Source organism: Centruroides sculpturatus, unplaced genomic scaffold (assembly GCF_000671375.1).
Source record: "Centruroides sculpturatus isolate CEXI.00-Female unplaced genomic scaffold, Cexi_2.0 scaffold353, whole genome shotgun sequence".
NCBI lineage: Eukaryota > Metazoa > Arthropoda > Arachnida > Scorpiones > Buthidae > Centruroides > Centruroides sculpturatus.
In genome coordinates this window covers 609,235-636,609 of record NW_019384573.1, presented here as the reverse complement: position 1 = coordinate 636,609, position 27,375 = coordinate 609,235, and the positions used below count along the sequence as shown (strand labels likewise).

The 27,375-nt window shown below is 31.9% G+C and overlaps 2 protein-coding genes, 1 long non-coding RNA gene and 1 pseudogene across 3 annotated transcripts in view; 2 read left to right on the top strand and 2 right to left on the bottom strand.

Moving 5' to 3' along the window:
- Nucleotides 1-12,461, top strand: part of LOC111624250 (beta-secretase 1-like) — a 40,985-nt gene extending 28,524 nt beyond the window's left edge. Inside the window, exons 10-11 of the mRNA XM_023367062.1 lie at nt 2,827-2,973; nt 11,310-12,461. Coding sequence (XP_023222830.1) covers nt 2,827-2,973; nt 11,310-11,509 — 347 coding nt within the window. The 3' untranslated portion in view covers nt 11,510-12,461. The remainder of the gene's footprint in view (nt 1-2,826; nt 2,974-11,309) is intronic.
- Nucleotides 12,462-18,912: 6,451 nt separating this feature from the next.
- On the bottom strand, nt 18,913-22,023 carry LOC111624249 (annotated as a pseudogene).
- Nucleotides 22,024-23,758: 1,735 nt separating this feature from the next.
- On the bottom strand, nt 23,759-25,684 carry LOC111624252. The gene is made up of 2 exons (XM_023367064.1): nt 25,304-25,684; nt 23,759-24,558 (listed from the first exon to the last, which is right to left on the bottom strand). The coding sequence occupies exons 1-2, from the start codon at nt 25,446-25,448 to the stop codon at nt 24,002-24,004; spliced, it is 702 nt and encodes a 233-aa protein (XP_023222832.1). The 5' UTR covers nt 25,449-25,684; the 3' UTR covers nt 23,759-24,001.
- A 1,308-nt stretch (nt 25,685-26,992) lies between these two features.
- The window catches only part of LOC111624248, a 69,428-nt gene continuing 69,045 nt past the window's right edge, over nt 26,993-27,375 (top strand). Inside the window, exon 1 of the long non-coding RNA XR_002756542.1 lies at nt 26,993-27,275. This is a non-coding gene — a long non-coding RNA (uncharacterized LOC111624248). The remainder of the gene's footprint in view (nt 27,276-27,375) is intronic.

Below are 27,375 nucleotides of genomic sequence, written 5' to 3'. Positions count from 1 at the left end.
TTCTCTAATTAGTCTGGAAACGGGGGACCTAATTCTTGCATTTTGTGAAAACGGGTAAGATTGGCTATAATGTAATTATCTTAATCTTCACTATCGTTACTTTTTGCCCAGCGAAGCGGGTCCTTGCTGCTAGATTCTAGATTACTTAGAAAAACAGTCTTTTATATATTAAAAAAAACTATATTACATACAAAAAAAACCCAGCGAAGCGGGTCCTTGCAGCTAGTATTATTATAAAATTATAATATAGCAACACCTTAACAAATAAATAATAATAAAACACATATAAATCATAATGATCAAAAAATAGAACAAAACATCTAGGATACTAAAAATGTAGTTTACAGATTCAAAGTAGTTGTATGAAAAATAATATATACATAGGGGAAACGGGCAGGAAACTAGATTTAGAGAGCATATTGCAGCAATTAAAAACAATAGTCACACATCTGCTGTTGCCTGCCACTGTAATAACCAAAAATGTAAAATTTTAAAAAAATACAATAAAAGTAATTAAAAAGGACCTTAATAACTTTAATAGAAAAATTTATGAGCATTTAAAAATAATGAAATTAAAATGCAAAATTAAAATCAATAATAGTGTAGGCATGCAACTGCACATGTCTTGGTATAAATTTTTAGCTGGCAGGGAGACCTACTATTGAGTTTAAGTACAGTAATACCCCAAACTTACACGATAGGTGGGACCGAGCGATAACCGCGTCAGTCGGGGTATAATTTCACAATTTGTGTAAAATCCAAGTCGGATGTATGTAAGCTAATAAATGTTCTCGTTAATCTTATCTCGTCTTTTGATTCATTCACGGTTACAAGAAATCACCACATAGAGTCTCTCAAGTCTCCGTAGATATAACAAACACAGAAATAAATAACGCAAAATAAATTGTAGCTATACGTCGATTCCGCACGACACGTCCAAACATGTAAGCCGAACAATAGTGTGGGGGAGTGATTAATCGAGAGTTGCGTGGTGTTCAAACAAAAGACATATCGATGAATCGACGATATTTGAAAATCGCGTAACTCTGGGTTCACGTAAGTCAGGGTAGCGTAAGTTGGGGTATTACTGTACTCTGTAAGAGCGAGATATAAGTTCCACACTGTGCTTTATTCATAATTTTAAGTATGCATTTCTGGTTTCATGGTTTGTGTTTTACTGATTTTAATAATGTTAATTTTATGAAGTTTTGTATTATAAATATGTAATTAACAATTTGGAATGTACATCGAAAGTAAGTAATATCTTAATGTACGTGCTTTAATGGCATAATTGTAATTGTTAAAAAATCAGCTGATATTTATTTGTACCTTAGTTTTGTACAGTTTTAATGTTAACAACTGTAAAAAAACTGAAGGGAAATAATAAAGTCCAAAATGAGTTTTGTTAAAGGTACATAAAAAGAATAAAAGAAGAGTGTTATAATATATCAAAGTCAAGATAAGTTTGGCAAAACAACACTAACAGGTTGCTAAAATAACAGTCTAGTATTAAAATTTACTTGATTCTTGATTTCATAAATACATAGTATGTAAATATAATCATTCTTACATAAAAATCAATAGCATTTTTATATTGAAAAAATTTTTCTTTTAAAGATAGAACAAAAATTTCAAGAATTGTATTTGTAATTCTGATGAATTTTTAAATTTTGTATTTTTCAGAATTTATACATCACTTAGAACTGTTACATGAATAAAACAAAAATGTATTTGTAATTTTTTGTTTTTGTAACTTAACAAATCAAAAATTTAAAACTTTCAGTAATTGAATGGCTGAATATAAACAGTTTTATTAAATCTATAATGTTACATAAATTTTAAAACTTAGTGATGAGAAGGCNATAACCACTTAGAGAGCATGCCTCAGTAGGCAAAACCCATAATCGTTTTTTCCACAAAGAAAAAAGGCCCAAACACACAGCTGTTGGTTATGCTGCAACTTTTTGCCCAGCGAAGAGGGTCCTTGCAGCTAGATTCTAGATTACTTAGAAAAACAGTCTTTTATATATATAAAAAAAACTATATTATATACAAATAAAAACCCAGTGAAGCGGGCCCTTGCAGCTAGTTTGTTACAATAAAATTTAATTTATAAGGTACATCAAAAATAAATCAAATTCTTAGCTCATGTTTTTAACTTGTAGAACTTTAATAATACTATCTTTAAAGTAAGCTTTTTCTGCAGCTATGCATTTCTCCCAGCATTCATACTGCTTTTCAAAACAGTCTTGGAACCAATTTTTGTGATGTCTTTAAAAGTTTTCATTGCTGCAGCTTCCATATCTACTGATAATTAGAATCTGTGATCCTTTTATGTTCTCTTTCACTTTAGAGAGCAGATAAAAGTCTGAACGTGTGAATTTATGGAAGTACAGAACTGTAACAATGAAAGTTTTTAAAGACTTTGCAATGATTTTTGCTATATTTGGTAAGTGGAAGTGTTTGCTTTAAAGGTAGTGTTTTGCATTTTCTGTGATTTTGTTTATTGTCAAAATTTTGGTTTAGTTTTTGATTCTACCATGTAATTCATCCATTATTTTGTGGTGGTTTTGTATGTCACATAAAACCAGGATAAGTAAAATTTAAAAACTTGTTATTTGTGTGTATGTGTGTTAATTTTTGACTGTTGAATCCATATCTTTGATTAAGTAGTACTTGATTAAAATGAAGTAAATATATGGTAATTTCTAAAATTAATTAAAAAATAAATTTTTTCTTATTTCATTTAGAACCTTAGCAAGCTTTCTTTAGATTGTTTGGTTACAGATTTTTCTTTTAAACTTTTCTTTTTATTTTTATTTTCAGGAACTGTTATTGGTGCTGCTGTTCTTAAAGGATTTTATATAGTATTTGACAGAGAAAATAAAAGAATAGGATTTGCAAATGGAACTTGTTTGGCAAAATATTCAAAATTTATTGCAATGGTAACTGCATCTGAAGAGACTAGTAAAAGTATGTAGATTGTATTTCTTAAACTTGTATAATAAAATGACTTAGGGGTAGTATTCTACAGGATGATTTAAAATGAATGGAACAAAAAGAATGTACACCTATGACTGTTATAATGGATTTATTTTGTTAATACAAATTTTTCCGAGAAAATACACTATCCAAATTTCTAGAGATGTTCAATGTGAGCCCCTCCTGTTACATGGCGAATGTCAATGCATTAATCCAATTCCTGCCACACTTGTGACAGAATATCCTGTGTTATTGAGCCCAACACATCACTTATCCGCTCTTTCAATTGCTGTAAGTCCTGAGGAAGTGGGGGCACAAACACTTTGTTTTTCACAAACCTCCAGAGGAAAAAATCACACGGTGTTAGATCTGGTGATCTGGGCAGTCAAAAAATGAATGGTACGTCATTTGTCCCAGCGTGGCCAATCCAACAATGGGGTAGAGTCTCGTTGAGGTAATTACATACGTATTTACGCCAATGTGGTGGACCACCCACCGTCTTGCTGCAGAATGAAGTCAGGAACCATTTCATCTGACTGAGGCAATAACCACTTAGAGAGCATGCCTCAGTAGGCAAAACCCATAATCGTTTTTTCCACAAAGAAAAAAGGCCCAAACACACAGCTGTTGGTTATGCTGCAGGAAATGTTTACCTTTGGAGAATACCGTTCATGTGACAGTGTCAAATGCTGATTATCTGAGCCTCAAAAGTGTAAATTATGGCAGTTAACTTTGCCACATAAGTAAAAGGTGGCTTCATCTGTAAACACCCTGAAAAAAATTGTGACAGAGAAGTCAAATTTTTTCTGAAGACAAACTTTGAACTGTTTTAGATTAAGTGAATGCAATTTTTACTTTCATGGCTCTGTTATATGTACTGGAGGAAAAGTAAAGCCTGGAATGCATATCTGTTATAAATTATGGAAAATTAAAATCTATTTTTTCCATCAAAAGGAGTGTTCCTGTATGATTTGTTCTTAATAGCAACTTTATGCTAAGTTCCAAGGAACATACAACTCCTGTGTCTTTTGTTGAAATTTCTGAAATTTTACATAGAAGTCTGTGTATTAGGGGGATTGATGCTGTTAAATTTTGAGGGGGTGATAGAGAGGGTCATGTGTCATACCCCGAGTATAGTTGGACTTAATGACAATTTTCCTCATTATTAGCATTTACAGTTTTTTATAAAACTCATCCTACTTTAAAAATTAAGCTTTTTATTGTTTTATAATAATAGATAGACTGTTATTGATAAAGGTTGTATANCCCAAACACACAGCTGTTGGTTATGCTGCAGGAAATGTTTACCTTTGGAGAATACCGTTCATGTGACAGTGTCAAATGCTGATTATCTGAGCCTCAAAAGTGTAAATTATGGCAGTTAACTTTGCCACATAAGTAAAAGGTGGCTTCATCTGTAAACACCAGTCTGTTGGCGAAACCATCAACTTATAGCTTTGCTTGGAGAATGCTCTACACAACAGTTTCTCGGTACTTTTTAAAACCTGTATCATCTGAAATTTGAATGGTAGACACTTGCATAACATGTACCACACTGTTGTTTGGGGCATATTCTGTTCTGCACTGGCATGATGTGTAGATTTTATTGGACTTTGGACCATTTTTTTAATATACAGTGTGATTCAAAATGAATTGGACAAAAGAGGAGCAGTGTGCAATATATGTAATGGATTTATTTAGCAAATGTAAATACGGTAATACCTCGACTTACGCTCCCAGACTTATGCAAACCCAGAGTTACGCGATTTTCAAATCTTGTCGATTCGTCTTTTGTTTGAGTGCAACGCAACTCTTGATTACTCACTCCTCCCACACTATTGTTCAGCTTACATGTTCGGACGTGTCGTGAAGAATTGACACATAGCTACAATTTATTTTGTGTTATTTATTTCTGTGTTTGTTATATCTACGGAGACTTGAGAGACTCTATGTGGTGATTTCTTGTAACCATGAATGAATCAAAAGACGAGATAAGATTAACAAGAACATTTATTAGCTTACATACATCCCACTTGGATTTTACACAAATTGTGAAATTATACCCAGACTTACGCGAATTCGACTTACGCGGTCATCGCTCGGTCCCACCTATCGCTAAGTTCAGGGTATTACTGTATATCATAAAAGTATAAGTATAGAAGTTTTATCTTGCAACAACAAAAATTCTTCTATGTATGAAATCGTCACCAGAGGCACTGTTATTCCAAATGGTGATCTCTCTGCAAGAGAAAGCTTATTGTGTAAATGAAAACATTTCATGAATCTTTTCCATTTCACATTTCGTTTTTGACCAGTGTTTGTTCTGTGCTTTTTTCCTTGCATAAGCATCCTGTCTCCTCAAACTGCTTCACCAACCTTATGTTATGATGACAAGGAAGTTTTTCACCAAATTTTATCTGAAAATGTCTCATAACAATGATAGGTGATGCAATGAAGTTTTTGCATATTCTAACACACAATAAGCTTTCTCTTGCAGGGAGGTTACCATTTGGAATAACAGTGCTTCTGGTGACGATTTGGTACATAGAAGAATTTTTGTTGTTGAAAGATAAAACTTCTATAGTTATACTTTTATGATATATTTACATTTGCTAAATAAATCCATTACAGAAATTGTACACTGCTAGTCTTTTTGTCCCATTCATTTTGAATCATCCTGTATATTAAAAAATATGGTTATATTACACACTGAGCAATCAGTACATTAGGAACACCTGCCTAACAATAGGTTGGTCCACATTGATCACAATTTGCAAATGCCAAGGCATAGACTCTTCCAGATGCCAAACATCCTCTATTCTTAACTGGACTCATTCCTGTTTGAGCAATTTTGTCAATTGGTGTACATTTCATGGAGTAATGAATGACCTTGTCACACCTTCCAGCATATTCAAATCATGTTCAATATGGTTGCAGTCTGGTGAGTTTGGAAGCTTTTGCAGTGTGTGGAAATCATTGTCATGTTCCTCCAACCATCCCCCAGTGATATGGTGCATTATCATGTTGAAACATGGTATCATTGTCAGATAATATCGCCTTGAGATACAGGTACATATGATCACCTAACAGGTCTCTGCATTATTCACCATTCAAGAATTGTGGGATGACAACCAATGAATGACATTGCCAAGAGAATGCTTCTCAGACTATAGGATACCACTACTAGCTTGTGGAACTCCAACTGTGCAGCCAGAGAATGCAGCTTCATACTGTTTATGCCAGATTTGGAGCCAGCAATCAGTATGTTCAGTAGAAAAGGGACTTATCATTCCATACAATCTTCTTGCACATGTCCAAGGTTTAATGACATCGTTTCCTCTTCCATGCAAGGCATTGTTTATGGTGATGTGTGGCCAACAGAGGTGCCCATGCAGGATGATGACTATTGAACCTGATTGACACAAGGTATGTCAAATGATCATTATTGAAACATGTCTGCTTTGTCCACAGTTGTACTGGTGAGTAAGTTGTTCTATTGTGACATGTCTTTATTTAGATACTAGTTATAACAATCACTTCTCTGGGATCAGTCACATGTGACCCCACCACTGTGATCTGCTGGATGTTTGTGCATGATCCATCCATTTGTGTTACATTCCGGATGTCATGGTACATGAATAATCAACAAGTGCAGTTGTTTTGGAAATAATGACAATCACCCTGCAGACTCCAATGATCTGTCCAAGCTCAAAGTCACTCAAATTACCTTCTTTGTCCATGACTGGCAAATATTGCCTTCTACCATACAAATGACAAGTCAGTGTGTCACGACTGCAACAAATTATGACATGAGAATTACAGAACATATTTTTAACACTTCTGAGATGGCACTGGCATGATGATCAGTGAATATTAAGCTAAATTCATGTGTGTTAGAAAAGCTAATGTTCAGCTAGTATAATCAGTTTGTTACAAAATAAATGTATAAGGCTGCTACTAATGGAGCTATAAATACAAGAATAGTAAAACAGATTTGGCCAACTCTGCACAGTCCAGACGATGTCACATTCCAGGAAGTTGTGGCTACATATGAACAAATTCATCTAAAATAACACAACACTGAGGAAAATGACTGAGATTTTGCAGATGAGTATTAGTTCAGTTTATCCTATCATCCATGACTTGTTGCAAAATGGAAAAGCATCTGTCTTTTCCAAAAGTAGATACCCAGGCAGATAAAGCTGGAAGTGAAGAAACAATAATTTGTTTTGAGTTTCTTTAGCATTCTCCATTCTCTTGAGACCTTACATTATCACTTATATATATATCTGAAATAAGATAAAAGCAGATGGAAATTTCATTTCAGTGAAGAGACATATGAGATGGTGCATGAATGGTTCTACACTAATACTAAAGAAGTCATTTCATTGGAATTCAGGGACTATCCAAAACAACAACTGACTTATATTGGGTACATTCGTAAAGTCAAACGAGTTAAACATGTTAGTAACAAATCGTTCAAAAAGTAGTAGTCTCGCTCAGTGCGCATGCTCTGTGGTGGTGATGTTTAGAACGAAACTCTAATGAAGTTCACAAAGGAAAGAGTTAGTTTATTCGTTAAGAAAATTGCACCTGACAATATCAATGTTTCTAAATCGAGTGAGTAAATTGTCAATTAAAAGGTGAAATGATTGAAGTAACTGTCCATCTGAAACAATCTAAGAAAAATATTTTGGATAAGGCTGTATTAGCAACATTCATATCTTCGATTTTAGAAACAGCCATTTAGTTATAAACGAATCATTTGAAAAGTCTAACGAAATAAGAATAACGATGACGTCATTCTCGTTTAACTTATTCGACTTTACGAACGTACCCATTGAATGTCAGAGAAACTATATCAAAAATTTGATATTACAGATGTCATATTGCACTAAACTTATAACATTAAAATATCCTTTAAATATCTTTAATTAGTTTTTGGCATATTAGAAAAGTTTGTTAGGATTAAATCTTTCATATTTCTGATGAGATAATAGTGCACAATTGTTTATCAATAATGTTAAAAACATTTATTTTTTTCTGTATATAGTTTATTTTTAATTTTCATGTAATTAAATGGCTGGTTAATCTTAAATTTTAAATTTATATTAGTGTGAGATCCGAATAGCCCTGGGTCTAAAATAATAATTTAAAAGGAAAGTAAAAATCTTTACAGAAAAATATTCTTTCCTTTTGATGGGAAAATAACGTTTTTCTAGTGTGGGAAAACAGCTAGGAGAGAGTCACTTCCTTTGACGGAAGTATGAGCATCCTCTGTTTTTCCCTTATCCGTTAAAAATCTCACTACGATGGGAACTGTCTACCCCTCATTTCTTTCCCCTTCCCATCTGTTCATGTGGATGAAGCCTCGAATGATAATTGGTCGTAAATCCGAAGATATATGCAAAGTTCAGCCAAATTCGGGGAGTTCGTCGATAGATCTGAAAGCGACAGGACTCCACTCATTTGCTCTCGAAGGCCAACGCCCTTAGGAGTTCGTCAACAGATCCCAGATGAGGGAGACAAAATCCATGCAGGCTCCATAAGACCAACGGCCATAGTCGAATGCTACTGAGTTAATATTCATACAGAACATATGAGACATATTAGATGTTGGGAATAACAATACCTTCTCCATGAATAGGAGAATGAGAACTTCATAAATGAAGGACCTTCACCGATAAGAAGACGACAAAGCTCCTTTAACAGGTTGTATGTTATTTAAGAAATTGTGAGCTCTCTCTCTCGTAAATGTATAGGTTAAGAATACCTTTCTCTCTTGACGCGTCCGAGTAATCTATTCATCGTCTTGATCGTTTGATTTGATTGTTTATCAAATTCCCTTTTTGTAGAATATTGTTATTTTTAGATTTATTAAATTTTACTACTTTACTGTTTAAGACATGTCTCTGGATTGTTTCCTGAATCAGATCCCTACTCGCATGTTAATCCGTGAAATATAAATGTGATTAACTGGTGTCAGCATCCTGACTTAGATTCGAATCCTCTAATTTGGATCTAGTACAAAAGCCCTCCCGGTCAAAAATCTTGACATAGGATCGGATCACAAGATCCGAAACCTAGAGAACTAGTTTCATGAACTAGCACCGATTAAGTGATACTAACTTCCTAACGGATTAGTATATCCGGCTAATCTCACATTAGTAAATTCAAAATATTCCAAAATATTTCTTATACTTTTATCAATAATTTCTGTACAAACTTTTTAATGGATGTTGACATGCTATCATACATTAATAAATTGCAAACTGATCTCTCACCCCTCTGTAATGAAATTTTGTATTTATTATAATAGGGGAAATCTTTGTAATGTTTAACATATTGAAATATGAAAGAAACCAATGTTTGTTTATTAGTGAATCTTTATTTTTGTAATCAGAGAAAATAAATTCACTTGATTTTACTTAGGTAACATTATTATTGTATAAAATTCTTCCATTTATCTTTCTAGTAGATTTGAAATTTAATTTATATGACTGCATTAAAGAAACATTCTCAAAAAGGAGCTGTTTTGAAATTGTTGGAGTGAGTAAATACTTAGTTATAAATGATCTTTGTGTAACAGTATCCATATTTTAAACTTTATATGATTAGCTTTGCAAATAAAGAAGCATAAATTTCTATTACAGATATTGAAATTATTATTTTGTATTGATACTTTAACAATTATTTAACAAGTACAGCTAATAAGTCAATTGTTCATTATTGTTTTGTTCTATAGTTGTGCAGGTGAAATTTTGAAAAAATTAATAATATATTTTTTCTTTTCTTTCAGACAATAAATATACCATTTATATATTTTTATTAAATTCAGAAATATCAAAATTATATAACTAACACTATGTTCTTTAAGTAATTATTCAGTTAAATTGCCTTGAGTGCTCTTTGTCACATCTTTGTTTACAAAATTTATCTTTTAATGTAAAATGTGAGTTTTTATATATCTAAATTTATGCAAACACTAATACTTTAAATTATTTTATATTAATATCTAATTTTTTACATATACATAGACTGTTTTTTTTTTCAAGCTCTGATGGTCCATAAAAAAAGACAAGTGTAAATAACAAAATGCATTTATTACGAAAAGTTAGGTACAAACATAGTTACTTTTCGACATAATCACTGTGAAGATTGAGGCATTTGTCATATCTGTGAATGAGCTTTTTCATCCCCTTGTCATAGAATGTTGCTGCCAATAACTCAAGATGGTCTCTAACATTGTTTTGAAGATCGTCATTAGTCTTGAACCTCTGCCCTCCTAGTCATTTTTCCTGTTCAGGAAAGAGGTGGAAGTCACTTGGCATTAAATCGGGGATATATGCTGGGAGTTTAAAGGTGGTTAAGACTTCCACCTTTCAGAATTCAACCTCTTTCCTGAACTGAAAATGTGGCTAGCAGGGCAGAGGTTTGAGACTAATGATGATCTTCAGAACAACATTGTTAAGGCCATCTAAATTCACTGGCAGCAACATTCTATGACAAGGGGATGGAAAAGCTCATCCACAGATATGACAAATTCCTCAATCTTCATGGTGATTATGTTGAAAAGTAACCATGTTTGTACCTAACTTTTGGTAATAAGTTCATTTTGTTATTTACTTTTGTCTTTGTTTTATGGATCATCGGAACTTGGAAAAAACCATCCTCATGATTTGTCTCATTTTTGACATACTAAAATAATTAAATATAACAGTATTGACAGTTCAATACATTACAGTATAATCATTCAATATGAAAATTGATACAGATGTCACCAGTACAATTGGGATAATTGCTTAATTGAATAACAATTGGTTGCAGCTTTTAATATTCTATTCTGTTTAGTGTGTGTCATGTAATATCATTTTAATAGATATTGTATATATTCATGATAGACTATAAAGGAAAGTATTATTTTTTTTTATTATGGCAAAGATTCTTGAACAAGTATTATGTTGTTTTAATTAAATTTGAGCACTTGATGAATTAACTAGAATTTTTCTAACCATCTTTAAGAGTAAGAGTTAAAAATTTCTATATTTCTATACAAATATATAAAAATATATTTACTTATCATTTTTTGTTAAATGATGTAATGAAACAGATAAAGAGATAAATAAATATAATTATAAATAAAATATTTTATCATTTTGTTTAAAACATTTACAGGACAAGTCAATAAAAAAAAATATATCAAATCTTATAATAATTATTTTAAAATTAAATGTAAAGTGATTTTAACATTAAAGAAAATTCAATTTTATTATAAATTTCTAATTAATTAAATTTATTACCATTTTATTACCATTTTTTAATTACAGCATCTGAAGATTGCACGTATTTTCCAAACAAGCATGGTGCCGAGACAGGAATAAAGATTGTTTCGTATGTTGTTGCCTTTATCTGCCTAATATGTGCTATTCCTCTTCTCATAATGTTAATGAGGTGGATTTGGGTGCATCTGATTTGCCCAAAAATAGACTCTTCAGAAAACAGCAGTTTAGTTGAAGGAAGTCAGTGATGACATGTCACTTTTGTTAACTTGTTAAGATAACATTAAGTTTGATATATAATTGTATTCTTGTTGTGATCATTTATAAAATGAAGGTAAAAAAAAATTATAATAATTAAAAATTTTGTTACAATTAACAAATTTATATACTCATTATAGTAATGAGCACTGAGAGTATTCTTAACATGGTGAAATGTTGGTATAACATATTAATAGTAGAATAATATTGACAAAAACATTATTTTAATTTATTATGTAGCAAATATTGTGTTTAAAATTCTAATTGAATTATTCATATCAGTCCAAACAATAACAACAGAATTTGAATATGACAGAAAAATATTTACATAATATATTAAATTTACTTTCAGAAGTAGTGTTTCTCAATAAGTAGTATGCATTATTGATGTCTACACAGAACTTTTAAGTCTATAAAAATTACACACAAACGTAATTGATGAAAATAGCCGTTTTAAGATAAATCATGTTTTTTTTTGTTATGTTGAGCAAAGAAACTAGTTAATTGTTAGTTTCTTTACTTCTGAGTAGTGAAAAAGTAATGAATATGAATTATTTGTTTGATAGAGTAAACACTAATCATAGGTGGATTAGTTAGATCTTTGTAGATTTTAATATATTCAATACTTACTTTCCATTAGGAAAGTAAATAAAAATTGCTGAATATTGTAATTGAATTAAATGAAATTTTAAAAAATTTTTTATTTGCATCTTATTAGGTTTTCTGATTTTTTCCAAGTTCCAAATGTTTGCATATGATGAGTAATTTGATTCTATTCAGAAAGACATTTATTAAAGACTGTCAAGCGTTTACGTAATATTTTCAGTAATTAAAAATTTTCAAATGGAGTTGGTTACTTTTTTATATAAAATTTGGTATAGAAGAAAAATTTTTTAAATATAAAAGTATAAAAATTTCTTCAAGTTAAAATACTTAGACACAACCAACTTTGAGGAACAAGTCATTGCAACTGCTAAAAATTCACAAATAAAGAAATTTATTTAACCTTCAAAACTTTTTCCATATGCATTTTGCTTTTAGTACAGAACGAATTCCACTGATGAGGCCTTTACTAAAGGCAAAATGCATATGGAAAAAGTTTTGAAGGTTAAATAAATTTCTTTATTTGTGAATTTTTAGCAGTTGCAATGTCTTGTTCCTCAAAGTTGATTGTGTCTGAGTATTTTAAATCAAAAAAATTTTTATATTTTTTAAAATTTTATACAATATTTAAAATAAGAAGCAGAAGATTTTTAAAATATAAAAGAAGAAAATTGAATTTCAACATAATATTTTGTAAATATTTTTCTGTCTGGTAAATTTGTTTTTAATTTGAAGCTGTTGATTGTGTACCATAATATTCAATAGATAAATGCAGTATGATCTTTATTTAAATAGAGATGATAAACATAAGAGAAAAATTAGAAATATTTAGGAACTTTAATGTTTATAAATATCTCAAAATTGTTTGAATAAGTAATTTTCATTATATACTAATTGGCAATTCATTAATTTTGCTTTTCCAATATTTAATCGTTACCAACATTTCACTTATAACAGCCAAATTAATCCCTTAAATTAATCTCAAAAATGTCTTCTTTACTCAGTTTGAGTATAGAAATGACTAATTAAAAAAAGAATAAAATCAAAATTACATTTTATTAATAAATCAAATATTTATATTGATAATGATAAATATATATATATTTTTAATTACAATTTTTGGATGTTTCTGTTAATAAAGTTGAGGTATTAATGAAATGTTAAATACAATTATATTTAATTCTGTGATAATATTATCTGGAGTTTTCTTCCTCAAAGTTTATTGAAGTACTTATATATTTATCTTTGATATATTGTATATTTCTATATTTATCATATATATCTATATATAATTTAATACATCCTTTGTTTGATTGGTTTCATAAATTAAATCTATAATATTTTATAGAGTAGTTTAGATTGTATTTTAATAGATAGACTGTTATTGATAAAGGTTGTATATACCATAGTTAAACTGTCCATAATAGAATTAGTTTAAATATAATCTCTCTATAATTTTACATACAATATAGATCTCAGTATAGCATTATTTAACTTTCTTGATTTGTTTCAAAAATCTCCTTCCTGCATTAACTCAAGACTCTATAATATTGATATATTACATTTTACCAATTTTTATTTCATTACTAATGTTGAAATTATTAAAAAAAATATTGCTATTGAGTGAAAAATATATGATCATATACTTAAAAATTAATATACAGGCATCCTTTATCAACCACATCTTTAAAATAACAGTTTTTATTAAGAAATGAGTTTATTTTTTATGTTTTCTGCTGTGTGGATAGTAACGTTTTCCCCTGTACACACCATGGGTTCAACCAGACCCACAGTGGCATATTTGCAACCATCTGTTTTCCAGGCTGTGAATCTGCCTTTCAATGTAGTGTCAACCTAGAAATTCTCCATCATCTTGAGATAACATAGAACCTTTAATGTATTGTTTTCACAATCATGGATTTATGACCAATGCTAAAAATTTCAAGTTCGCTTGTATAGTGGTTTTTACACTTGTAAAGTAGGTTTTTTTAGAAATAGTCCACTCTCTAAGATTTTCTTTGAGTTAAATATTGTCATACACATATGAAAATTTCAATAGATGCTTTAAATTTCTGATTAAATTGTGAAAAATTATTATACACAAAAATTTGTCTTGAAACATGGTAGATATATGAGATTGTCTGCTCTTTGATAAGAGAAAACTAATCTGAAATATTTGCAGCAATTTGTTTTCTCTCAATGCCAGCTGTAGTATACCTAGTGTTGATGATGATTGGATGGCTGAGTGGTTAAGGTGTGAACCTACTGTTCTGGGAAACCCAGGAATGAATGTGGATGAGTTGAAAAATTCCAGAAATTTTTTGGGGAGTGATACGTTTCAGATATGTCAAACTCCATGCCTCACCATCTGGACATCCAATTGTAAGTCTGGCTGAATTCATGATAGGCTCGATAAAAAAGCCCTGTTAGTGCCCACAGGGCAGAAGAAGTAAAAATAAACCTAAAAAATACCCAGTGTTGCCAATTCAGTGCTTTTGGCACTAAATCTGGTGTCTTTAATTGGTTGTTTCATGCCCTGTTTGTTAAATTATAGCTGTGTCTGAAGTTTTTATATAATACTAATTATGTATAGTTCTATTACTCTGTGTTCTACTTTTTTTACTACTGATAGTCTATTTAGTAGGAAAAGCCAATATTTTATCACATTAAACCTATTATTGTGATAAATAAAATGAAGATTAAATAAATGCTTAAAAGTGCCAAAAGTTTTGTCGAAATTGTGTTACATTTCTCAACCTTTGCATTCCAAAATCAGCCTTTCCTAGCTATCAAGTCAGCCTCGTTTATAATCTAAGGTTGGCAAGTATGAAGTTGGATGTCTGGGTAGTGAGGGATTGAGTCAAACATATCCAGAACAGGTTGCTCATGAAAAATTCTTAAAAAGTTGTTTGTCTGGATTTGATCTCTGGTCCCCAGAGTGATAGGCTGATGTCTTAATTGCCTTGGCCATCTAGTCTTCAAGAAATGCCTAATGAAAGTACAAGTCGACCCCCCTATAACACTGTTGATTATTCCGTATTACAAAGCATATTTGTAATAGTATATTATTATGTAATGCTTTGCTTTTATTATTATTAATGAATTGTAATCTTTTTTCGTTTAGTATGGTTTACAGAAATTTTTGTTGTATTGCTTTATTGTTGATGTAAAATTAAATTTATTATTTTATAATATATATTCAGTGTCATCATTGTTGTTCTCCCAACCTGTCATCACCCATAGAGCCTCTGTTTTGACCACTGTCATTGTACTGACTTGTGCCATTTTTCTGGAATGTAATCCTCACAGTTGACAAGGGATGCCTGTATTATTTTATTTTAAACTGAACATTTTAATAAATCTATAGTAAAATAAAAATGTACAAGTGGATATTAATTAATATATTTTATGCATATATAGTTGACTTTTATAAATTAAACTAAGTATTACATGCAAACTATATATTCATAAATAGTATTATTTTATCCAAGATGATAATTTCTCATTACAAGATTCCAAAAATTTGACTCCTTCTGACTTATGGGTGCTATACTAAGAGGGTTTTTTTTCCCATGTTCATTATGGCTTTGGTGAGGCCAACAGCTGAGAGATAAGAGTGAGAATCAGCATATCTGGGACAGACCATCTCCCAAAAAATTCCTGGGGTTTATTGACTGCCAGATTCTACCATTGGTCCCCAGAGCATTAGGCTGGCTCCTTAATCATCATAGTCATCTGGCTATCCAATGCATATAGTTTTTGATAGTTTGTTAACAGTCTAAATTAGCATTTACTTAAAAATTATCAAAATTATTTGGAAGCAGTAAAAGGCATTTAAGTATTGCTAGCATTCTTTTGTTTGTTGTTGTTTTATAATAAAATGTTAATTTGTTTTGTTTATTTGAAGAAAGAAGTATTTGGATGCTTTATTATTTAAGTTTCAATTTAAATAATGGCAAATTAATTTTGTATTCAATAATAATATTAGGTAGATGTTTACTATACTTCACTGTTAGCATCATTTATAAATACCATACACCTCAGTAACCACTTGGTAAAGTTGACATGATTGATTGAATATTGGACTGTTCTGTAGATCAGGGCTTCTTAAACTATGGGTTGCGACCCCATTTGGGATCGATTAGCGAAATCTTGGGGTCGCGAGATTTTAATGCAAAATATTGAAAATAATTTGTGAGAGTTTGAAAATAGCACGCTTTGTGTCATAGGTTTCGTGAGTTGTGCTTTGTGTCACTTCTGGTGCAGCGAGACAATGGTTCAGCAACACTGATTATAGTGTGAACTAGTGTAGTGTTGTTGCTTTTCAGTGTATTCAGTTGTCTCTGTTCCATTGTAACACAAGAGTGAACTGTGGTAGTACACCATTATTGTTTTTGCAACTTTGTATATATCTTTATTTTATATATTTTTTTTTTGGCACTTAAGAGGGCCTTTTTTTTTCCATTTTAATTGTGGATTTGGCCAGGCACACAGTGGGAATGGCCAGGTGGTGAGAGACGGGACCTGGCATATCCTTGAAGGACCACCAATGAAAAATTTTTTGGTTGCTTGCCCAACTAATTTGATCTTGGGCCCTTCAGAGTAGTAGGCACCAGCTTACTGCTATGAAGGGCCCAGAGCTACTGTTCTCAAGGGTTCAGGCCCTCAAACTTTTTAACATTAAATTTTAAAGTCTTTATTTTATATATATTTGAAGTAGATTACTTTAGATTCAAATTACAAATAAAATTATTTTTTAAATTTAATTCTGTAATTAAGTGGATTGCTTTCAATCATTTCATGTATTAGCATGTTTAAAAAATTCTGAATTTATCAAACATTCAAATTAATGACAAATTTTAATAGATCAAGAAGTTAGCAAGCATCCAATTCAGAACTATATTATTTATATTGAGTGAATCAATTTGTTTTTAGGAGTGAAACTTGTAAATACATTGGAGACTCCTGAATATGCACAATAAAACTTTTGCATGATAGTTTTTGGATAGATTCTTGCATAATTCAAAGTCCAGATAACTTTAACACTTAATATAGTCCATAGTCATAAATAGTAGAATGTGCCAAGTTAAGATTTAAAGAATGGATATCTTCTTACATGTTGCTGTATATAATTTCAATTTTACAATTTTGAGATATTCTATCTCATAAATTAAGGAAAAGTTTTATTTTTAAAATCAAATAAACTTGATTAAATCAACAGTTAACATCAAATGTTAGTTTCTTCTCTATTTAAGTGGATATTAAATGTTTTATAGAATTATTTTACATGTACTATATTAATCAAGAATGAGATTTTAATTAACATAAGCATGTTTTAATTAATTATTTTTCTGGAAAATATAAAATGAATTTGATGTTTTCATAGATTTAGCTACAGATCTTAAGTTTTGATACAAGACTGAAAATTCTGTAAAAATGAAATTGTCTGTCTAATTCTAATTTACTATTCATTTTTTGTATTCATTGTTCAACTGTAGTGCCAAATCGTCACATTTTTTATGCTAACCGCATAGAATATTGCATAAATCATTGTCCCTGTCGTGCTCAAATTCTCAGTCAGGTCCAAAATTCTCCAGAGTCTATATAATTTGGTAAAATGAATAATTTTTGATATTTTTAACATAACTATGCAAAAGAAATTATTGTAATTTGATATTCATAAATGTTATTTTTACTAAAAAGTGTTTATTGTCATCGTCATTGCATCTAAAATGTTTTGCGAGATATCTATGTATTTGACTGGTAATATACAGGGTGTCTCAAAAGTTTCCATACATACAAAGGTAAAATGTAACTTTATTCACAAAACATTAAAACGTCAGCATTAAGATTTGTCAGTGGATTGACTGAGTAAGGCAATGGAACACATGGGTGATCTACCATGGTAACTTCTAGCAGGACTTCCTATGTGGAAACTGGATTCTGTTTAGATGTTAGACATATGAAGAAAACCCAGAACACTGCATGGTGGCCAGCCTATTGATCACACACGAACCAATGACCAACTACCAGTATTCAATGGTTTTATTTATTCATCCACTGGTGGCTTAATTTGTGTCACTGTGTGGAGACTTTTGGGACACCCTGTATTTTGACATTATCATATTTTGTATAAAGTATTTTTTGGAATAACTTCCCCGATATATAAGTTTCTTATATTGTTTTTGCGTTAAGTCAGTTTGGCTAATTCTAATTATTATGACCAGGTTATCATTTGAATTCACTTGGAAAAATGTGAAAGTTCCAAATATTTTTGGAAAGTTTTAGACAGATCTGTTCTTTCGATACCGTCTTCAACTTTGTCCATATATTATATGAAATGTATTTGAAATTGTGATTTGTAAAATAAAAGTTTTTATTCCAATTTGTTTGACTTTCATTTTTTTAATAAATATTTTGAAAAAAATGAATATATTTCATCTCTGTTAATACTTTGAAAAATAAGTATTAGATTTGGAAAATATTTCTTGAATTATAATTTTAAATTTTCATCAATATGCTGAGAATATGAATCATATTTCTGTTTACAATAATAAACTTATATAAGATAACTTTTAGTTATCTTATACAAGTTCCCCCCTTGAATTATACAAAATACCAAATTGTCAAGTAGAAATGAGGAAATGAACCATATCTTTAATTAATCATGCTTGCTGTTGCAAAACACAATAAGGTTGTCCATGATTAGGGCTGGCAGAGGAAGAAAAAAGCTGAGACTGAGCCTTGTGTCTGAGGAAAATTTTAATTGTAAGGTCTAGAAAATCGATTTAGTAATTCAAATTCTTAAAGGAGAAGAAAAAAATATGAAAAACTGTGAATGTCACATAATAGAGCAAGGTCCTACTTGTGAATAGGACTTAGCCATAATGCATCAAAGTTTTCAGTACTTAACAGATGCATCTATTGTACCTAGTTCTTAGAGAATATTTCAATAATAGAAGTATTTCTACGGAGGATCATTTCGCCACCCATTAAAATTTTAACGCGACCTACAGTTTCAGAAATGCTGACCTATGCAATATAAAGCTTCATTCATATCTACAGACACCGTACGTGGCAGACACGTAACAGCACAGACATAAAAATATTATTACATACATTTTCTATGGGCGTATTTACATATACCGCGCGTGAGCGGATCGTGTCCGCACAGACACGGGCCGGCACCGGCCGGCATTGTCTGCGAGAATGTTTTGTCTGTGCCGGCGCGTGTCTGTACATGTCTGTGGGAGTCGGCGCGGTTAGTATGAACGCCATCGTCGACACGCACAGACATTGCTTGTTTAAAATGATGAATCAAGAGAAATTAATTGAATTAGTTCGGGAATATACATTTCTTTATGATTTAAGTGATCGCAGGTACAGTGACAATCAACGAAAAGATGACGCGTGGAAAGAAATAGCAAAAAAACTTCAAGTAAAAGGTAAATAGAAATGTATTTAAGAAAAAACATTATTATTGTTTACATTGCTCCTGCAGGTGAATCAAAAAACAGAGCAAGTTTGTTTCTGACATCAAAAGCGGTAGATTGACTACTTCCGCCTTGTCTTGGTAAGCCTTTCAAATTACTAACTGCTGTATTTTCTCTGGCATGGGCGTTGTTATATTTTATAAAGTTGAGCAGAATACATGTAGTCATAATTACTTTGTCTGCATTTTCGGGTTTGAGTTGGATTCTTCTATTGTATAAACGAAACATTTGTGCCAATTGTCCAAAAGTATTTTCTACCACCTTTCTTGCACGTGACAATCTGTCATTGAAATTTCTTTTGCACTGCACATGTGTTTGCGGCTGTGGGTAAGGTCGCATTAAATATGTTTTTAGAGGAAACGCTTCATCTCCTATAATGACATGCGGCATTAGTATTTCAGTGCCAGGTAGATATTTTTCTTCTGGTACATTTAAAGTATCTGCCGGTAAAGCTTTTCCGATGATTGAATTAGAGAATATTCCCCCGTCACTATTTTTGCCATACGCACCTATATCCACACATATAAATTTATAATTGGCATCAACGATTGCCATCAGTACAATTGAAAAAGTTTTTTATAGTTAAAATAAAGAGATCCACTGTTAGCTGGAGCCGTTATGACGACGTGTTTGCCATCGATGGCACCAAGGCAATTGGGAAAGTTCCATACGTGCCAAAATTCCTCTGATATCTTTAACCATTTTTTTTGGTAGGTGTTGGCATGCATTCTTCTGTCATTTCTTTTATGATAGCAGTACATACTTCTACAATTATATTATGCACAGTGCTCACACCAAGTCGATAACTGTACGCTATAGTTAGGTAGGAGTCTCCGGTTGCCAAAAATCTGCAATAAAATTAAACAAGTAAATTTTTGTTTCAGATTGCGACTGCAAGAAAACATGGGCTTTACTACGCGATGCATTCCGACGTGCCATAAAAAAGCGAAAAGAAACTAAAAGTGGACAAGCTAGTGTATCTAGGAAAAAATGGAAATATGAAGACGAGATGTCTTTTCTGTTGCCGTATTTCAAGGAAAGACCCACTATTGGCAATGTTCCAGCTAACCATACAGACAAAAATAGTGATGCTGAAGAAAATTGTTCTGATGAAGATAATCAAGCAAGGTCATCTTCTCCTGAAGCTATAATAGCACACTCCATTTCACCTCCAAAACGGCCAAATATTACCGAAGCAACTGTGACCCAGCCATCTACCTCTAAAAAGAAGCATTCAATTTCAGGACCTTCACAAAACTGTGCGCCAGTGCAAAACAGGACAAAAATTCGCAAAAAAATAATTTCGCGACCTATTTCCAGTGAGACTCCTTCAAACACGCTAATGAAATTTATATTAGAAAATAAAGCGAAGACCAATGACATTCAGCAATTTTTTGATAGTATCGCTACCACAGTTCCGTCTTTCCCTCCTCGAAATAGAGCAATAGCAAAAGCTAAAGTATTTAGAGTGATATCAGAAATGGAGCTAGACATTCTAGGTAGAGATTCAAGTACTCATTCTGAATATATAGGTTCGCCTGCATCATATGAAACGCAAATACCAGAACAACGAAACGATTTCTATAACACACCATCACCACATTCGCCCTCACCTGGATCAGTACAATGGAACAACATTTCTAATGATGAGTCAGAACTACAAGGGGTCAACAATATCCAAGAACCAGAAATACGACGACAGGACAACATACAAGAAACAACACCTGAATACTCATTACAACATTATTTTACTACATATGTCCCAGAATAAAACAAATTTTGTTATATCTATAATAAGTTTACCTGAACCAAATTTTGTACCAAAATGGAGAAAAGGGTAGTTGCAAGTACTCTTAGTAACATTTTGTAAAATTTACAATAAAGATCTTACCTCAAACAAACGGCTACTTTTTCTCTAGGCGATAAAGACTCCTTGAACTTTGTGTCTTGCTTAGTTATCATTGGTTTAATTTTAGTCACAATGGTCTCGAACTCATATTTACTCATCCTAAAATATTTCAAAAATCTCTCCTCATCGTCTACAAGTTCCTTGAATAATGTGTAGAATTCTCCTTCTTTCTTTCGTTTTACATTCATGGGATGAACAGCAAACCTTCTTTTTTTTAGTTGCTTTTCTACACAACCTGATTCTTCTTCTTCTAGTAAAATTGCCATCACGGCTAGTTCTTCTATCGAAAATTTTCGGAACATGGTACGCGCGTGCACTCCCTACTATGCCTGAAGGCGTCTGTGCATGCTGGGTTGTAGATGTGAAAACTATTGTCTGTGACGTGTCTGCCACGTTACGTGCCGGCCACGCTACGTGCCTGTAGATATGAATGAAGCTTTAAAGTGAATAACCATGCACATAACAAAGCATAAATCACACATGCAATGTAGAATCTAATACTTTTTCTCTTTTTGCAATTTGCATGTCGGACCGAAAGCACCTCATCAATTGCCTACATGTTTAGTGCCTATTCGCTAGCGAAAAATATTCTCACCAATCAGAAAGTGGTATTTGTTGACGTAAAAAGAGGGAATTTCAAGATGGCGGCGACGAAGTTACTGGGCAAAGTGCAACGTTGAAGCATTTGTTAGGGAGATAAACGGAGTCCCATTTTTTTGATAAGAATGACGTTCGTTTAAATGGAAATTAATTGCCGAAAGATGTTTTATTTCGAGTAAGATTTTTAATTTTTAAAATTTATTATAGTTTATTATGTGCTGTACAGTATGTCCTGCTGTATGCTTCATATTTCTAATATGACATAATTCTTAAATTATCACAGACCGCAGACTAATTTGCTATTAGGAACCGTTCAAATATTACATCAGCAAAAATTTGCTATTTTAATCTCCCTCCATCATCACTAGTCATTGAATCAAGGTATCCCTTCCCTTGTCACCAGGTCAAAGTTTAAACCATTCACAAATACACAGGAATCATTTTCAGATAATTTTGTAATGACTGGGGAGAAAAACGACAAGTGCAATCTTACGCTACCAAAGTATTGTCATCCTTTCTCCCATCGTCAGATGCAAATCAATCTTCCTCCTTAAACTGCTGACGTAATACTTGAATGGTCCCTTATATTATACTTTCTCTAAACAAAGATCTTAGATATTTTATATGTATGGTATATGGATATATTTTAATTGTGATGTATAGGTTGTCAGCCACCATCATCTTATTATGACGTTTTGCCTTCATTTGCATACGAGCTGTTACGCGAAACTGCAGCAGAGAATCGAATTCGTTAATGGCGAATTCGGCTGCTCGAGCACACTTCTCCTTGATGTTGGACTAGTCAGAGCAAAGCAACAGAGTACTCTAATAGAGTCGCTGAGAATAAACTGCACTGAGTACTCTCTTTACTCTGGCCGAAAAGAAAGAGTAGCAATAGATCTAAATATGGCGTCGTCCAATGGCGAATATCAGCAGAATATAATAAACTTTTGCGCTTCTATTATTAGATTTTATCTATTTATCTGAATAATGATTATCGGATTATGCGAGACATTGTTTTTATTACAATATCAGTTGCAACAGTGTAGATTTTCAAAGATTTCCGGAATTAGTGGAAGAATCAATTGGATTAGTTGTTTACAGCAACGCGACACGTGGATGATCAGCCGAGGGGAGATGTCTCCCGTGAGGACTTTCAATGGGAAGCTAGTCCCTATTTTGGTGTTGTTACAAACTGAAGAAAACCAGAGAAATTCCACGACCAACTACAAGTGCTCAATGGTGTAATTCACCCAGATGGGCTGGAAGAATTGACACCAGCAATGAGTGAAAACGTTAACCGAGGTTCCAATCAATCAAGCGTTCTACCTCTGCATTCCCCGAAAGGTGGCAAAGAAAAAAAGTGGGTTATCCCTGTTGAGTTATCGTTCCGAAAACCTAATAATAACTGCTTCATTATTCTTTACGGTTTATGCAGGATTATATACAGTAGCATGATTTAATTATCGTGCTATATAATCTGACACCTAACCAGACAATTTATGCTTCTTGTTTCCGTTAGTTAAAATATATTAATCGTCGCCCCTTCTGTAGTAAGTTGTTTTGCATATGAACATATCACTGTGATTCCTTAAAAATTCTATGAAGATTTTTAATTTATTATGCATCAATTTATTAAAAACAAATGACAAACTAAACATTTGTGAAGAAATAAATATCACGATTTAAGCAATGCTCACTATTCTTGTTGAGCAAATGATTGAAAAAACGTGGGCACGATCATAATACTTTATAACCATGCAATTATGTGGCCTTGATACTAAATTAAACGATAAAATGAGGTAATGACAAAGATAAAATTTGGCATCTAACAAAAATGTCATCAAGATCGACATGATAGGAACTACACGATATATTCACGATAAGATATGAGTACAATCGTCCGACGATATTTCGTCTATCAGTTCTAAAACTTTTCTTTTGAACTTTTTCATTTGTGCTTCTGTCATTTCGTTGATTTCGGGTAATAAACTAAGAAGAAACATTTTCCTCGGATTAACGTCTGTTTTATTGCATTTTCGCGATTGCACGAATTCGATGAACGATTTGTCGTAATCACTTATGTGAGATTTACGTTTAATTCCTCGATTTTCCATTTGTATCGAAGGTTCTCGGGCATTTTCTTGAACTATTTCGAGATCTTTGGATGACGAACTGTCTTGCTCGATATCATCTTCCGTTACATCTTCGTTGTTAGTAATTTCGTCATCGGTTTGTTCTTCGGATTTCGGTGGTGAAGGAATGTTTTTCGGATGATCCGCGTTGGAAGTCAATTTGACATAAGGCACAATGAATTGCATGATTTCACTTAAGTAATAAGGTTTTGTCATCCTTCCGGTACCCGTGCATGATGGCCTGAGTTTCCTAACAAAAACTGTTCTTAAATTCTTCCATTTTTCTTTACACTGAGGTACTGAAAAAGATACGCAAACGGAATTATAAGTTTCGAGTTTTATTTGTAAACTGTGTAATAAGTTATTGAATTGTTTGTTGTTATAATTTCCTTTTTATTACTATAGTAAATGAATGTCATTATAATTTTGTTTTCTGACAGCAAAACAAAAATTGCAATTATTTAAAATTTAATCTTTGTAAATTTGTTTAGATTTTAAGTGAAGCTCTTATATGTTTGTTGCAAACAATAAAATTGACAAATATATATAAAATTTAATCTTTAAACATTTATTAGCATCAAACATACTACAGAAACATTTTAATCCAATAACATTCCAATACACGTTCGTAGAACATCTCATTCGTGTACAGAATTAGGTTCTAGTAGATTAGTATTGATTTCTGTCCAAGAGGGGGCGTTACAGGAGACGTTAATCGATTCGTCGTATACCAACAAAAAGATTATCGGAAAATTCGTTTTATCAATATTTTCTTGCGCTGTTTTATGAAATTAATAATTAAAACACCTTCCGTGACACACGAACAATTGTTTTGCTGCAGAATAAACAAAATTATACATATATACTGGACGGTAAATGAAAGATAAAACGTGACGATGATCGCGACAGATTGGCGAGAATGGCGACGAGACAAAAGACTTTCGACAATTTTTATACAATACATGAATAATTTATTTTTGTGTATAAAAATAAATAATAAATAAAGAAAAATAGAAATAAATTAAAAAATAAATATAAATTTACCTGTTTCTTTTACTTCTTCCGCTACTTTACTCCATGCGACATCGGTTATGTCTTTCCTAGAATATTCGGGTAATTTATAATTATATAAACAAGGATATTTTTTAACCGCCTGAACTAATTTCGTATTAAAAGGATCGTGTTTCATTTTGATCTGGCCAAATCGATCTCCAGGCAACAAAATAAATAGGAGCGAGCGATTGTCTCTCTGTCTCCTGTCGCCAGCGATAAGTTGCCTGTAGGGTGCGTCGCGATCGCCTTTTGACAGCCGTAGAACCACGTGCGATGAAACTGATATATTTTATATTCATCGATTTCATCGCATCGTGTCGCGCTTGTTTCGCGATGCGATCAATTCCGCGCGACCAGTGTGAACTGAGTGTATTGCAACGTAATTATATGCGCGCAATTGTTTTTAAGTCGCTATTAGATTGTTGTTACGCGTTTTATTTAATTTCGGAATTAATTTAAATTGTTTTATTTATTAATTACTTTAGTAAATATTTATCGTCNATAATGAAAATAAAATCTCGATCAATGTAGAAATAAAACCATACATTTGAGTTTTATAATGTTAGATTTCACTTCTTTCTAATTGAATTCAATACATTTCTGCTATACTATAATTAAATGCATTTAATTATATTATAGCAGAAATAAATGTGTTGAAAACAGCATTTTTGTTAATGAGAATTTATTGTTTTAAGACTTTTGGGTAGTTTTGAAAAATGGTTAAAAGAAAATTAGAATAAAGCTATATGATAGAAGGCATAGTAATTTAATTCTAACATGATTCATCTCATTTTCTGTTGTTTATGTAGCAAGAATAAAGAGAATCTCCAACATGGCCTTTCCTCCTCCTCTTTTGTTTATGTAATAGGAACAAAGGAGAGGAAATATGAAAGGATAAAACTAACAGATAATGGTAATTACATTTGCTATTTTTTTATGAAGAGTCACATCTTATTTTCATTCTATTTTCCTTATTTCCTTTTAATTCTATTTTCAGCTAAGTTATTTATTTACATAATTTATTTTTAATCTTGTAAAATTAATCGAATAAAGAGTTTTTTTTGAAAGGATTACTTTCTTTCAAAAAAAAAAAAATTNACCAAAATCGAGAAAAGGGTAGTTGCAAGTACTCTTAGTAACATTTTGTAAAATTTACAATAAAGATCTTACCTCAAACAAACGGCTACTTTTTCTCTAGGCGATAAAGACTCCTTGAACTTTGTGTCTTGCTTAGTTATCATTGGTTTAATTTTAGTTACAATGGTCTCGAACTCATATTTACTCATCCTAAAATATTTCAAAAATCTCTCCTCATCGTCCACAAGCTCCTTGAATAATGTGTAGAATTCTCCTTCTTTCTTTCGTTTTACATTCATGGGATGAACAGCAAACCTTCTTTTTTTTAGTTGCTTTTCTACACAACCTGATTCTTCTTCTTCTAGTAAAATTGCCATCACGGCTAGTTCTTCTATCGAAAATTTTCGGAACATGGTTTGCGCGTGCACTCTCTACTATGCCTGAAGGCGTCTGTGCATGCTGGGTTGTAGATGTGAAAACTATTGTCTGTGACGTGTCTGCCACGTTACGTGCCGGCCACGCTACGTGCCTGTAGATATGAATGAAGCTTTAAAGTGAATAACCATGCACATAACAAAGCATAAATCACACATGCAATGTAGAATCTAATACTTTTTCTCTTTTTGCAATTTGCATGTCGGACCGAAAGCACCTCATCAATTGCCTACATGTTTAGTGCCTATTCGCTAGCGAAAAATATTCTCACCAATCAGAAAGTGGTATTTGTTGACGTAAAAAGAGGGAATTTCAAGATGGCGGCGACGAAGTTACTGGGCAAAGTGCAACGTTGAAGCATTTGTTAGGGAGATAAACGGAGTCCCATTTTTTTGATAAGAATGACGTTCGTTTAAATGGAAATTAATTGCCGAAAGATGTTTTATTTCGAGTAAGATTTTTAATTTTTAAAATTTATTATAGTTTATTATGTGCTGTACAGTATGTCCTGCTGTATGCTTCATATTTCTAATATGACATAATTCTTAAAT